At 42.7% G+C, this 13,374-nt stretch overlaps 2 protein-coding genes and 1 long non-coding RNA gene across 3 annotated transcripts; 2 read left to right on the plus strand and 1 right to left on the minus strand.

Annotated features, from left to right (window-relative positions):
* Positions 1–1,287: 1,287 nt before the first annotated feature.
* ccl25b (chemokine (C-C motif) ligand 25b) lies at positions 1,288–3,699 on the minus strand. The gene is made up of 5 exons (XM_037250769.1): positions 3,590–3,699; positions 3,319–3,406; positions 2,089–2,206; positions 1,824–1,944; positions 1,288–1,751 (listed from the first exon to the last, which is right to left on the minus strand). Exons 2-4 carry the CDS (start codon positions 3,380–3,382, stop codon positions 1,824–1,826), a joined length of 303 nt encoding a protein of 100 aa, XP_037106664.1. The 5' UTR covers positions 3,383–3,406; positions 3,590–3,699; the 3' UTR covers positions 1,288–1,751.
* On the plus strand, positions 2,114–3,619 carry LOC119122371. The gene is made up of 3 exons (XR_005097842.1): positions 2,114–2,233; positions 2,459–2,533; positions 3,420–3,619. It is a non-coding gene; the product is annotated as an uncharacterized LOC119122371 (long non-coding RNA).
* Positions 3,700–5,471: 1,772 nt separating the features above from the next.
* Positions 5,472–8,168, plus strand: LOC119122348. The gene is made up of 3 exons (XM_037250740.1): positions 5,472–5,919; positions 6,700–6,981; positions 7,320–8,168. Exons 1-3 carry the CDS (start codon positions 5,571–5,573, stop codon positions 7,628–7,630), a joined length of 942 nt encoding a protein of 313 aa, XP_037106635.1. The 5' UTR covers positions 5,472–5,570; the 3' UTR covers positions 7,631–8,168.
* Positions 8,169–13,374: the final 5,206 nt, after the last annotated feature.

Genomic DNA, 13,374 nt, shown 5'->3' on the forward strand with positions numbered 1-13,374 from the left:
TGTTGATAAATGTGGTGTGGTAGTGCATTGGGAACCAAAATATTAGAAACAATTTTTTTTTTTTTAACGTAGGTGTCGAGAAGAAATTTCCCTTTGCTCTCATTCAATTTGGTCATTTTAATGTCCATTTGTTTGCAAACGGAAGAGCGCTGTTTGTCTTTTCCACCGAGGGATATTCCGCCATGGTTTTAGCAAAGATGTTTTTTTTTTTAGAACGACTTTTTAACTTGGCATTCCAGTAAGTTGAGCAACATTATCTGCTCTTGTGTTACTTATCGAGATCCGGATTAGACCGTTTAGGTGTACCTAATGGGGTTATTTTTGTTTATCCATTATAGTGGACTTCTTTGCATCCTGCTTGGAAAGCCCGTTTCTGCTCCAGTCCAGTCACGTGACACTTTTTAAAAACATGTTTTGTCTTTTTTGGCACGCAGAGGAGCGAGAAGGGGTTAATAGTCCCTGTGCTTTACTTAGCCCTCATAGGTCTTGACATCACTGGCATGCTACTTTGTTTTGTTTCGCAATTCATCCACGGCCAAATAATGAGAAAAGAGCTGACGGCAAAGTGGGTTTCTTGTAAGGACATGCTGTCACATCCCATTTGGGACGTGGTTATGAAATATTACCCCTGCACGGTGGCGTCTTTAACCTTCGGGTCAATCCGGTGCCGCCTTCGCTTGTAATAAAAAACAGCTTGGCGAGACCACACCGGAGGTCGTTTGGATGAATGTTCTAGGTTGTGTCCTTTTGGGAATTTGTGGTGTTTACGCAAGTCCTGCCAATAATCAGGAGAAAGCTAAGCTCAGCGTGACCCGGCGGGCGTCTCAGTGGGGGCCGAGTCGCGTCCACTTGATAGCGAATTTAAGTATTGTTGACAAATTTGGTTTCTTTTTGGTAGAGTGGGGGAAAATGACCATAAAAGGAGATGGTGCCGAGTTTCACACAAATGAACTCAAAGATAATGGAGAACAGATGCTTGTGTGCTTAAGTGGAAAACAATAATCCATTCTCATTTTATTACCAAGTATAATTGGAGCACGATTACAAAAATACAAAAATTTGATGGATTTTCAAAAACAAATGTGCACCTATCTACAAAGTGGTCCCTTCCCATATGTCTCGCATACAATACGAAATGCTTCTTGTACACAAAGTTAAGCTCAAAATGATTCATAACCTGACTAAATTGTGAGTTAGTGATTAAAAAAAAATATATATATATATATATTTATTTTAATGACAGGTTCATTTCTGCCAATGATAATTAGCGCTACGCTGAAAATAGTCTTTATTTTAATTTTTAAAAAATTATATTCAAACCACTGGATGTACATAAGTATATTTGAGAAGAAAACTACAAATCATTTTGGCCACAAATAATAAAAATTGCATTTCTTCCCACAATGTCCGTTAGTCTTTTGCCAATTTCTTTCGTCATTTCCAGCAAAACGCTCACTCAGCAGATAGAAATTCACTTGCGCTCCAAATATGTCCAGTTTATGAATCATTTTGGCTTCAAGTGTGCACCCACAATCCAAAGCTGCCCGATAGTGGCTCATTGCTTGCAGGCATTCAAACATCACTAACATAAAAAGAAAACATTTAAAATTGTGCTATAGGTGTCTGAAATGTTATAAGCATGAAATACATTCTTTGTCAGTGACAGAAACTGGCAAATTTACATGCGCCTAATGTGCTCCGTGTGCTTCATGATGAAGATCTTCCAAAGCTTCTTGAGTCTCCTTTTGCTTCTAGACAAAAAGTTGCGCAATGAGTTGCCTTTGTATGAGACATCATGTGCATCGGTGCTTAATTCCTTGTACCTAATTCTGAACCATCATTCTCAATCTCACAACCTCCATCAACTCCTGGACCCAAATATCCTCAGGATTGGCACAGATGGTCCTCTGCGCCTTACGTCCGGACCTCTTCTTTATGGTAAACCTGCACACACGCACGCACCGACATCATCCAACATTTGACTCATTCCAAATCCACAAGGTCATTTAGTTTTCCATTTCTTGATGCCAGATGATTATGGGTCGCAATTGTGCGGCTGAAATGAAAACAATGAGCTTACGAACTCACACAACAGCTCTGATGTTGCAATCGCCATCTGTTTCCTGAATCCTGTAGCTCTGAACCTTTCCCTTTGTCTTTGTCTTCATCCCACCGACATGTCCCAAGCAGCAGTCACCGTAAGAACCTGCACAAGGAAGGTCAAGGTCACACGGTAAGATAATCAGCCTCTGTGACCAAAAAAAACAACTATTAAGCATATTTGTTCATGTGAGAATGATTTCTACCAGACAATGTGGCCACGGTAGGATAATCCGCCTCTGTGACAACAACAAAAAACTATTAACCATATTTGTTGATGTTGTGAAAATGATTTATACCAGACAATGTGGCCATTTTCCCCCCCCAATACTTCACTCACGCTCACATTGGCATCTAGGGACAATTGAGAACCTTCGATGAACCTAACATGCATGCGAGGAAGACATGAGAACTTCACACAGGAAGGCCTCAGGTGAGAAACAGAACCTCTTAGTTAAGACATGCTAAACACTAGCATGATTTACTGAAAAGTAGCCTTCAAATACAACAAAGAAAATCATATACCACGTAACATGACTCCCAAAAATATATGCATGCTTTGTTTTGCTCAAGTGGTGTGAATCATGTAAAAAGAAAGACAATAAATTACAAATTAAAAAAAATTAAAAAATGGTGTGAATCATGCAAAAAAAAAAAAAAAAACTAAACAAAATTACAAATAATTCTTTAAATAAAATTTAAAAGAAATAAATATCAAGTGGTCAAATTTCAACTGACATGGCCTTAATTTGCTGTAGAATTACACGCGCACGGTGCCAATCCAATATTTGGACACGCCTATGACAAAGTTTGAAACGGACAGCTGTGACCCATCATAAATGTCAAGCCCCAATCTATCTATTTATCTCTCAATTCCCATCTTTCTTTATCCATCGATTTCTTTTCGTCTCCTCGACTTCAATATTTCAACACATTGAAAGCCTAACGAGCACAGTAATTCCACACCAGAGCCTGAAGACATTTCCCAACCAAGTTTAACAGAAGAATGTGAATAATCAAAAACAGATGCATGTGTCAAGAGAGCCTCAATTACACCAAAACTACCGGTTCGTAAATTGTGCAATCAACAAGTGACCCCCGTGGTGCAAAACAAAGCATTTAACTGTCCTAATCATGTGCCCGGAGCTGCATCTGCCAGCCAATAAAGCCTTTGGTCTTTGAAGGCCAAGCATGTGTTTCAGCGTCGCTCTTACTAACCTTGTGCCAGACACACTGTGGTGCAGAAGAGCAGCACCAGGAACAAAAGTGCTTGGAATTTCATGTCGGCTCTTGCTGTTCTGCTTGGCTTGGCTGTGCAGGAATAAAAGACAGCGTTGGTTTAAGGAGGAAAAAAAAAAAGCTGTATCTCCACTACAAACCAGAATCATTAGAGTCCTTATGATTTTTCTTCTCAGCTGCTGCATGCAATGCATTTGTTTTTGAATTTCGGATGGATGCAGTGCGCTGACTCCCAAACGGAGGAACGTACCTGGTGAATTTTTTTCGCCGCTTCACTCAAGGTGGCCTGCCTCACAACTCTCTGCAGTGCCGAGGTGGGGCTTTACACTCTTATTGTGCACATGTATTGTAACCGCCCCCCCAGTGGACACACACAAACATGCCTTTGCCACTCCTCCTTGAAGCTACACGCACCCACTTTTGCAAAGTTGAACATGTTGTGCAATAGTAATTGGTTTGTAACACAAGGTCAGCCAACAGTGTCAAAGTATAACTACTCTCATTGGCTTCCAGTAGAGCTTTAGTTGTTGTATATTAGTATGTAATGCGTTTTGACATGCATTATATGGAAAAGGTAAAGAATCCTGACTTGGTGGTCACTTCATTCCCTGATGTTATCCAGATGTTCCCAAGAACTGCTGACGTGGTTGGACTCATGTATTCAATAGTCCGTTGGGAACGTTTGCTTGAAACAATGACATTTTGGTTGATATCTCGCCATTGTTGTTATGCAACCAATCAAAGGAAGGGAAAAAAATGCCAAATCCATTGTGGGCTAGTTAGTTATGTGAGGCTGCGAGCACCAATTTGTAACCTGATTGGTGAATGAAACGTTCCCATTGCGAATGTAGATGAAGTCATGAGCAAACACTTGTGATCCTGAATGCCCTGGAGGTAGATACAGTCACATGGTGGTCGCACAGAGAGGCTCAAATTGGATTCTTCCCAAACATCATAGACACCCGTAAACACTGTGCAGCCACGACGAAGAGACTGTTGGCAATAAACTAATACAAGTCTAAGAATTTAAATTGGTTTTATGGTAGTGTTTAGCAAAAAAAAAAAAAAAAGCCCTCCTGGCTCTGATTGCTCAACATACATCCATCACAGTTTTTTGGTGTCTTTTATGAAATAGCGCCCGTCCTTAACAGGCCCTCGAATGAGCCCCGCATTTCCTGACTGGTTGTCTTCTTGGATGTCAGGAGGCTAAACTAACTCATTGTGTGCAAAGAAGTTCTTTGGTTGGATGGAGTCCATCTGCACATGTTGAATGAAAACAACAACAACCGTCCGTTTCCTTGACTTCACGCAAATACACTTGAAAGCAGTTTTTGAGTATCTATGATACGAGCCTTGAAAACCCAATTGACTTTATCTTCCAAGCCTACTTTGAAACACTATCCGTGGCTGTGAAAGTTTCTTTCAAACCCTCTCTTGAAACGTCATTCCGAGCCATAACTGTAACTGAACCCTCGCTGTATAATTAAAAACGGCAACTGTAGTTTGGCAAATTTCGAACAGACTTGAAACAAACCGACTAAATGATTGTCATTGTCACAATACCCGTGAATACATATGACGGAAATGTGTGTTGCCACAGATAGATAGATAGATAGATAGATAGATAGATAGATAGATAGATAGATAGATAGATAGATAGATAGATAGATAGATAGATAGATAGATAGATAGATAGATAGATAGATAGATAGATAGATAGATAGATAGATAGATAGATAGATAGATAGATAGATAGATAGATAGATAGATAGTGACAACGACACCGTATCATTTAGAAAATGCATCAGGTCAAACTGACTGCGCGTATACGGGCGACATCTGCTGGTCACTCGGTGCACTGCTTTCCAACATGTTTCGTCATAGACAGGCACTCTTGTGGAAAGCAGTAAGAAGAAAATCTCATTGAGTCCCCACCCTATGATTAGTCCAATACAATCTTTAGGTTTTTTTTTTTTTTTTTCTTCAATACAATTTTTTCTCTTTTCTTTTTTTTTCGGCCAGGATTTGCTTCCACATGCTAGCCCGCTCTGCGTTGTTTACACAATCATGTAAAAAGTATTCCGGGAAAACAAGCAAGTGACACAACAGATTCCAAATGATCTGCACGCACGCACGCACGCACGCAGCTTTATGGCGTCAGCTCATGGGAAGTTTGACGGCCGCTTTCGAAGCTTCTTACGTGATCGAAATAAAGCCCCCGAATCCAGCCAATGAACAAGCAACGAATATGTGCAGACTTTCAAAGCCTGACTTTGATGGCTGTGACGAGGCCGATGACGGTCCTTTGTTTGCTTTGCTCGAGACGTTTGTGCTTTTCTCGGGCCGACTGGCGGATTGTCTTCATTTGCGTTGTTTGGCTCGCTCGCTTGCATCTCTTCACACTTGCAGCTCCAGCTCGGCTCGATTCGGCTCTGCTCGGCTCGCATCTCTTCACACTTCCAGCTCCGACAGACAGCAGGCAGACTTCCGACTCGTCTTCGAGAGGCACAATGAAGTTGGACCTCAAGCTGCTGTGCATGGCCTTGGGCCTCGTCTTCTGCGTTGGGCAAAGTGCGGAAGGTACGGCCGCTTATTCGAATCGATTGTTGTCGTCTTCTTGACTGTGGACTCAACATGTTGTTGACCACCCAGTATGCGCACAAATGAAATGTTTCTTTTTTTATGGATTGATTTCAATTTCGTCTTGTAAACGCTCTTATGTCAGTCGCATTGTGCTCCTGGCGCTAAAGCAATTTCCTTGCAAACACCAGTTCAGTGTCATGGAGGTAAATAAAGAGGATGGGTTCCGATTTTCTTTTTTTCCCCCCCCAGTTTTTTTAAACCTACTAAAATAGTAAAGAGAATCACATTCTGCCTTTTAAAAAGACAACGTGACGTTGCGGGGGTGAAAATAACGAAAGTATATGTTGGATTTCGCCCCCCCCAAAGATATCTTGGGGGGACGGGGCACTCGGCTCGTTGAAACAAAAAAGTCCCCAAAAGTTGGTGATTAGATTCTTCTTGCTTTTTTTGTCGCGGTGTGTACATTTGATTGAACAGCACACAAATATTCAAGTTCTCCATTTTCAGAATGAACCCGATCTATACTACAAAGCACGACTTTGGAAAAGTAACACAGAACTTAATCAATTTGATCGAGGGTCACGTCCGAGATCTTTGCTAAGCATAGCAATGGACGTGCACTTTTCTGGTTCGAAACAAGCGACAAGACATGGATGGATGTTCTCAGCTCAAACAAACAAAACAAGAAAAAAATCAAATCGGAACAAGTGGAGATGAATGATTGTCTTTCTGTGAGTGAGTGATATTTGGCCACTATTGCTTTTTTTGTGCTGCCAGTGACGCCATGCGACCACGCTGGAGCTACTGATGACAAGAAGTGCCAAGGCAAGCGGGGAGGAGCGCTCGCCTTGAAAGCCCATGGCGCTACGGGTCAAGATAATGTCAACTGGATGAAGGAAGGATCCCCACCTGAAACAATTACGCCCGGCGCTGGCAAGTACGCGAAAAGTGAACCAAATGAAGCCGTCCTGACGATCCTAAACCTGAACGGCGACTCCGAGGGAAAGTACACGGCCAGCGGCGCAGGCATCTCAACAAAGCAAACGTTCATCGTCCAAGGTTTGATGTTGCGCGAAAAGCCGCCGGCCACATGAAGCCTTTTCTGCACCATTTCTTTCCCACAGGGCACATGCAGACAAACGCACAATCATGCACGTCAAGAAATGCATTCAATTTTCCGGTGAAAAGTTGCCAAAATATGCCCCAAAAGCGCTCCAAAACTCCAATTCACTTGGCTTCCAAAACAATTGAGCAAACATTAACTCGGTTTTGGCCCAAAATAGCAACATCTCAGCATCTTTGTCTTGCTACTTTGACCAGAGTCTTGTGTCCTTGTACTTTGCACGGAGAGTGTGTGTGTGATACTTTGGCCAATTCTGCTTTTCTTGTGCTGGCAGTGGCAGACTGCTTTGGCGGCGCAACAGACGTGACGTGCGACGGCGAGGCGACTGGTGAGCTCTGGCTGAAAGCCATTGGCCCTGCCAAAAGCGATGTCACCTGGACGAAGGAAGGACCCACACCTACAGTTATTGAAGACGAGACTGGCAAGTACAAGAAAACTGGAGGATTCAAGTCCACCCTGAAGATCCTAAACCTGGGGAAGGAATCCCAGGGAACGTACGTGGCCACGGATGGCAGCATCGCTCCAGCAAAGCAAAAGTTCACCGTTCAAGGTTTGATGTTGCGCAAAAAGTCACCGGCCGCATGAAACCTTTTCTGCACCATCTCTTTCCCACAGGGCACACATGCAGACAGAAGGTGGCACAATCAGGCAGGCCAAACAAATGTCAACAAATGCATGCAATTTTCAAGAGAAAAGTTGGTTGCAAGATAAGAGCTCCAAAATTCCAGTTGGCTTCCAAAACATTTGAAAGCTCTCATGAAACCTCTCCACTCATTTGACACACAAAAGTTAGTCGTGCGACACATGCGACCAAATTTGGTCTTTTCGTTGATCCGTCGTCCGTGTTGTCCAACCATTTTGTATTTAATTGGCAGTGGGAATTAGCCCATTCAGCGCAGCTTTTATTTTTTACAAACTGCACTCACGTCTCCTTAAGCGCTTTAAGTGTGTTAGGAACTTCTTTGGCCGCCTCTACTCGATTCTCCACAAATTTGCCGTAAATGAGAGAGAGCACTTCGCCAGGCGCAAAAGTGGTGCGGCAAGTTGTAATTTTGACAGCTGACGTTTTCCAATTTGCTTTTCATCTGCCATTCCCAAGTGCCGGCCATCAAAGCCAGTGACGACGACGGCGGTGACGACGACGGCGGTGACGACGACGGCGGTGACGACAGCGGCGGTGACGACAGCGGCGGCAAAGGCAACGTTGCCGGCGCCGGCAAAGGCAACGTTACCGTCGGCGGCGGCAAAGGCAACAGCGGCGGCAAAGGCAACGACCGCGGCGGCGGCAACGGCCTGTCCTACTCCCCTGCTCTGCTGGTGATTGTCACTTTGGTCCAACTGCTGCTTCAGCTTGCCAACTAGAAGACAGCGAGTAGGCGCGGCGAGCGGATGAGCCCACAAAAAGCATCGCCGGCCTTGTGCCCCATGCAAGTACACATGTACCACCGCTAAGTTAATAAGTTAAAGTGACGTTAAAGTCCGCAGTAAGCATATGAATGACACTTGGATTTTCTTTTGATTGAATTTGATTGGCTGGCTGTCATTGTGCTTCTTTTTGCTCTTAAGTAATAAAATAATCAAACCCACCACGCGCATGGTCTTTGTCCTTTGTGCTTTTCCCTCACGCGCAGGCGAGCTGGATGGATGGATGGATGGATGGATGGATGGATGGATGGATGGATGGATGGATGGATGGATGGATGGAGGCCCTCAGCAACTTTGCAAAAGATCGCGTTGCCAATCCAAGCCCGGCGCAAAGCTGACGAGAATAGAATAGAATAGATCTTTATTGTCATTGTCACACACGTACAATGGAATTTAAAAAGTGCCAACCGATCAGTGCAAAAAAAAAATAGAAAACAAATCGAATAAAAAGATACAAGCTAAAAACCCACACATTTGGCGAATCTGCTAGTCCTTGATCTAATTGATCTGTAGCGTCTGCCTGATGGCAACTAGGTGTAAATCGCGGGTTTTGTAACGATACGATATCATATCGATACAAAGAATCATGATACGATATTTGCCGATATCTTAAAGCCTGCTGTGATTCATTCACGGTACATCACGATATAGTGCTCTACGATCGATAGAGAACAATATCCTGATTTATAACAATTCATACGCAAAATCAACAAGGTACTGCAAACTCTTTATTTAGGAAATTACAAATTGCTTCCAAACGAATGACTTGAAGCCCAAAGGGGAGCGAATTTCCTCGTCTTCTTGGACACTAGCCATAGCACCAGCCCAGGAGCCGCGTAGTTGTCGGCTCCCCTTTCACATGCCTGCTCTGCTCACAACACAACACGCCGCGCACTGCTCCCGGAAAGAGGAAGCAAGCAACAATGAACTGGATTTCAAAATAAAGTCGCGTCTAATGTCCGAGGTCAAAAACGGGCGATATAGATCGATGTTTACGTTTAGCATCGATGCCAACAAATCGTAGAGCATTATATCGATTAATCGATGTGTATCGATGAATCGTTACACCCCTAGTTTCAAACTACTTTTAGGGTTTCTAAGAATAGGGTTTCTAACGTGGCTTTCAAAACTAGGGTTAGGGTTTCCGACCAGGGTTTCCAAGGAGTTTTGCCATTGCTAATTAGGGTTTCAAACTAGGGTTAGGGTTTCCGACTAGGGTTTTAAACCAAGGTTAGGGTTACAAACTAGGTTTTAAAGCTAGGCTTAAGGTTTCCAACGAGGCTTTCAATCTACTTTTAGGGTTTCTAAGATTAGGGTTTCTAACTAGGCTTTCAAACTAGGGTTAGGGTTTTCGACTCGGGTTTCCAAAATTAGGGTTAGGATTAGGGTTGGGGTTAGGGTTTCTAACTAGGCTTTCAAAACTAGGGTTAGAGTTAGAGTTAGGGTTAGCGTTAGCGTTAGCGTTAGAGTTAGGGTTAGGGTTAGGGTTAGGGTTAGGGTTAGGGTTAGGGTTAGGGTTAGGGTTACTAACTAGGCTTTCAAAACTAGAGTTAGGGTTAGGGTTAGGGTTTCTAACTAGGCTTTCAAAACTAGGGTTAGGGTTTCCGACTAGGGTTTCCAAGGAGTTTTGCCATCGCTAATTAGGGTTTCAATCTAGGCTCAGGGTTTCCGACTAGGGTTTTAAACCAAGGTTAGGGTTACAAACTAGGTTTTAAAGCTAGGCTTAAGGTTTCCAACGAGGCTTTCAAACTACTTTTAGGGTTTCTAAGATTAGGGTTTCTAACTAGGCTTTCAAAACTAGGGTTAGGGTTTTCGACTAGGGTTTCCAGAGTTAGGGTTAGGGTTAGGATTAGCGTTGGGGTTAGGGTTTCTAACGAGGCTTTCAAAACTAGGGTTAGGGTTAGAGTTAGAGTTAGAGTTAGAGTTAGAGTTAGGGTTAGGGTTAGGGTTAGGGTTAGAGTTAGAGTTAGAGTTAGGGTTAGGGTTAGGGTTAGGGTTTCTAAGTAGGCTTTCAAAACTAGGGTTAGGGTTTCTGACTAGGGTTTCCAAGGAGTTTTGCCATCGCTAATTAGGGTTTCAATCTAGGCTCAGGGTTTCCGACTAGGGTTTTAAACCAAGGTTAGGGTTTCAAACTAGGTTTTAAAGCTAGGGTTAGGGTTTCCAACGAGGGTTTCAAACTACTTTTAGGGTTTCTAAAATTGGGGTTTCTAACTAGGCCAGGGGTCGGCAACCCATGGCTCCGGAGCCACATGTGCTCTTTCATCCTTCTGTTGTGGCTCCCTGTGACTTTGGAGAATAATTAGTATTTTATAAAAAATTAAATTTTATTTTAGTTTGTTCATTTTAAAATATAATTCTGAATTCGAAGATTATGGTAAACTTGTAACATTAAAATGAAACATTTTTAATATTTTTACCGCCCAAAATATGCGTCACATCCGCCGATGTGCGGCATTCGAATTCCTGGCATCCCTCACGTCTGGCAGCCGGCGCTTTTCCAGCACACTACCAGCGTGATAACTATATATTAAGTGAAGTGGTCCTTTTTTTTAATTCAGGAGGAGAACTGGCTGCACACTCCAGTACACGCGACGGGACAGAAGCAGACTGCGCATTTTTTTGGTTTGCATTGTTCGTTCCGTGCTGGTGGATAATATTTGGAGAAGTTTGGATTTTTATCTCATAAATAAGAGGACAGGTGACTGCAGGCTGTTTGCATTTTTTGTTCAGTGGGTTGGGTAAGTTTGGATTTTTATTTCTTAAATACGAGGACTCAGTCACCGGGTATTTTATTTGAAATTAAGCATCAACCAAGTGTAAAATGCTTTTTATTACATGCAGAAATAAAATTCTGTGTTCTCTGCAGCAGTTCGTTGATTTCATTTTCATAAATGCAATAGTTTTTTGTACATAGCATAATATATACGTACATGCATAATATATATAATGATGTCAAAATGGGTTGTGGCTCCGGGTGCTTTCTTTTCATTGGGGGGCGGTCCCAAATGGCTCTTTGAGTAAAAAAGGTTGTCGACCCCTGATCTAGCCCGACCAAGCCCCGAACCCTAAGTGTGAACCATCCTAAGCATGATCCTATCCAGTAGATCGAAAATAAAGCCTACCAAACCACCCGCCATTTTTTTTCTCTACTCAAATAAGAAGTCCGTTTTTGCATCTTCAATTGCATTCTACAAGTACATGAAACATATTGAGGAAGTTACTTGTGAGAGCCAGTAGAGGGAAGTCTTGTCTAACAAATAAACGGCTTGTGTCAATAGCTGCGGGAAATATCAACTCGTGTTTTTATTACATTCTTTAATTATTTTTCTCAATATTTGCTTACAAAAAATATGGCTGCAATTAACTCGAGGGGGATTTATATCTTGGTGGTTTGAATGGCAAATGACATCAGATGATGAGGTTTATCTACACTATAGATTCTGTAGACAGCATATAAACTCAGACCCACAAATTTAAAAAATCCCTGCCACAGTTTGGCTTTAGGCAGAAGTGGTTCTCCTCAACCAAAGTAATCAAGCTTGTTTACCTGCCGGTTTAATTTGGTTCGTTTAAAAGAAAAATATCATGCTCACAAGCGCCCACTGCTGGCCAATTTAGCTCCACAGGTAAAGTATTCGGAATCAACCATCATGAGACTCCCTGACCTCTGCTGTGCAATTTTAGTAGAAAGTAAGAGCGTGAAAAGACAGAAAGCTGGTACATTTAGCGGCAGTGAATGCACAAGCACACGTCCACTGATGAAGAATTAGAGCGGGGACAGATAAATAGCCACAGGCTGTCAGAGCAGCGCCGGCAGAGCGACAAAAAAATCCATTTGGATTATGACTCCATACATAAAACCCATTTTCATTTTTCACAGCCGCAGTTGGAATAACAAATAGATAGCAGGTCAAAAGAAAACAATGACTGAATTTAGAGTCTTGGCTCGGGCGTCTAACTTAAAACCACAGTGAAGCAGCAGGCAGGCCACGCAGGCCATGAACGGGGCGCCGTTGTCACGTGACAGATCGCACCGACCAATTGACTGGAGATAAATTCATTTACTTCTATAAATTCCACTCCATTGCTTAAATTTCATCAATCATTGACAAATAAATGGTAAACTCATAGAGTTATTGAGGGTGTTTATTTACTCAGTTGCATTCGTACAATTTCAAACCATTGTTCGGAGTCGTTTTAACGGAAAGTATGGCTGTGAATCCTTATTGGTACAATACCGCCTCTCACAGGTCACTCTTGGTACTACAACAGACATCTGGCTTGCGCGAGGAGAGTTACTTTAGTGTGCCTTTGATTAATACTCCGTGTGTGCGTGCGTGTCAGGTGAGGTGTGTTAAATGGGGCCTCCTCGCTGTATGCGTTAATAACAAAACACCCTTGGAAAGTATTGATTGGCCAATCTCATTCCCATCTGTCCTTCGAAGGCTCCCTTCATCATTCTGGTCCAGGAGCGCCCTTCACCCAAGCGCTTCCTCCCGCTGCCCCCCAATGGCTCCCTCTTTAAGCGCCACCTAACACCACCACCTCGCTGTCAGCCCCTCCACCATATGGTAATAGCGATCCGTGTGAATCATCGCCACAGTGATTGTCAAGTTCGGTTTGGTTCCGGCAAAGTTGGACAAGGTCAACAAAAAGGCATTTGCATTGAACACGCATTTAACAAAATGTTATTTCCTTCTCTCTGACGTTTTCTGGGGTACCTAATAACTTTATGCATTTTTGTACGTGTCAAGAATGTGTATTTGACTACTTGCTCTTTATTTTGGGGGACAACAACACATATTACACAACGTAAAACACACATACATATTGTCATATAAAGCAGTTAACGAAATGTCAGATTTATGTTTTCATGCCCAAAAAATTAAACGGGGTTTCCGTTC

Source organism: Syngnathus acus, chromosome 4, assembly GCF_901709675.1.
Source record: "Syngnathus acus chromosome 4, fSynAcu1.2, whole genome shotgun sequence".
Lineage (NCBI taxonomy): Eukaryota > Metazoa > Chordata > Actinopteri > Syngnathiformes > Syngnathidae > Syngnathus > Syngnathus acus.

Bases quoted from the DNA above. Each gene is read 5' to 3' on its own strand.
- ccl25b (XM_037250769.1), bottom strand. From the start codon at position 3,382: ATGAAATTCCAAGCACTTTTGTTCCTGGTGCTGCTCTTCTGCACCACA. The intron at 2,207-3,318 runs GTTAGTAAGAGC...TTCCTTGTGCAG, and splicing joins CACAGTGTGTCTGGCACAAG to GTTCTTACGGTGACTGCTGC. The intron at 1,945-2,088 runs GTGAGTTCGTAA...GCGTGTGTGCAG, and splicing joins TGCAACATCAGAGCTGTTGT to GTTTACCATAAAGAAGAGGT.
- LOC119122348 (XM_037250740.1), top strand. From the start codon at position 5,571: ATGAACAAGCAACGAATATGTGCAGACTTTCAAAGCCTGACTTTGATG. The intron at 5,920-6,699 runs GTACGGCCGCTT...TTGTGCTGCCAG, and splicing joins CGTTGGGCAAAGTGCGGAAG to TGACGCCATGCGACCACGCT. The intron at 6,982-7,319 runs GTTTGATGTTGC...TTGTGCTGGCAG, and splicing joins GCAAACGTTCATCGTCCAAG to TGGCAGACTGCTTTGGCGGC.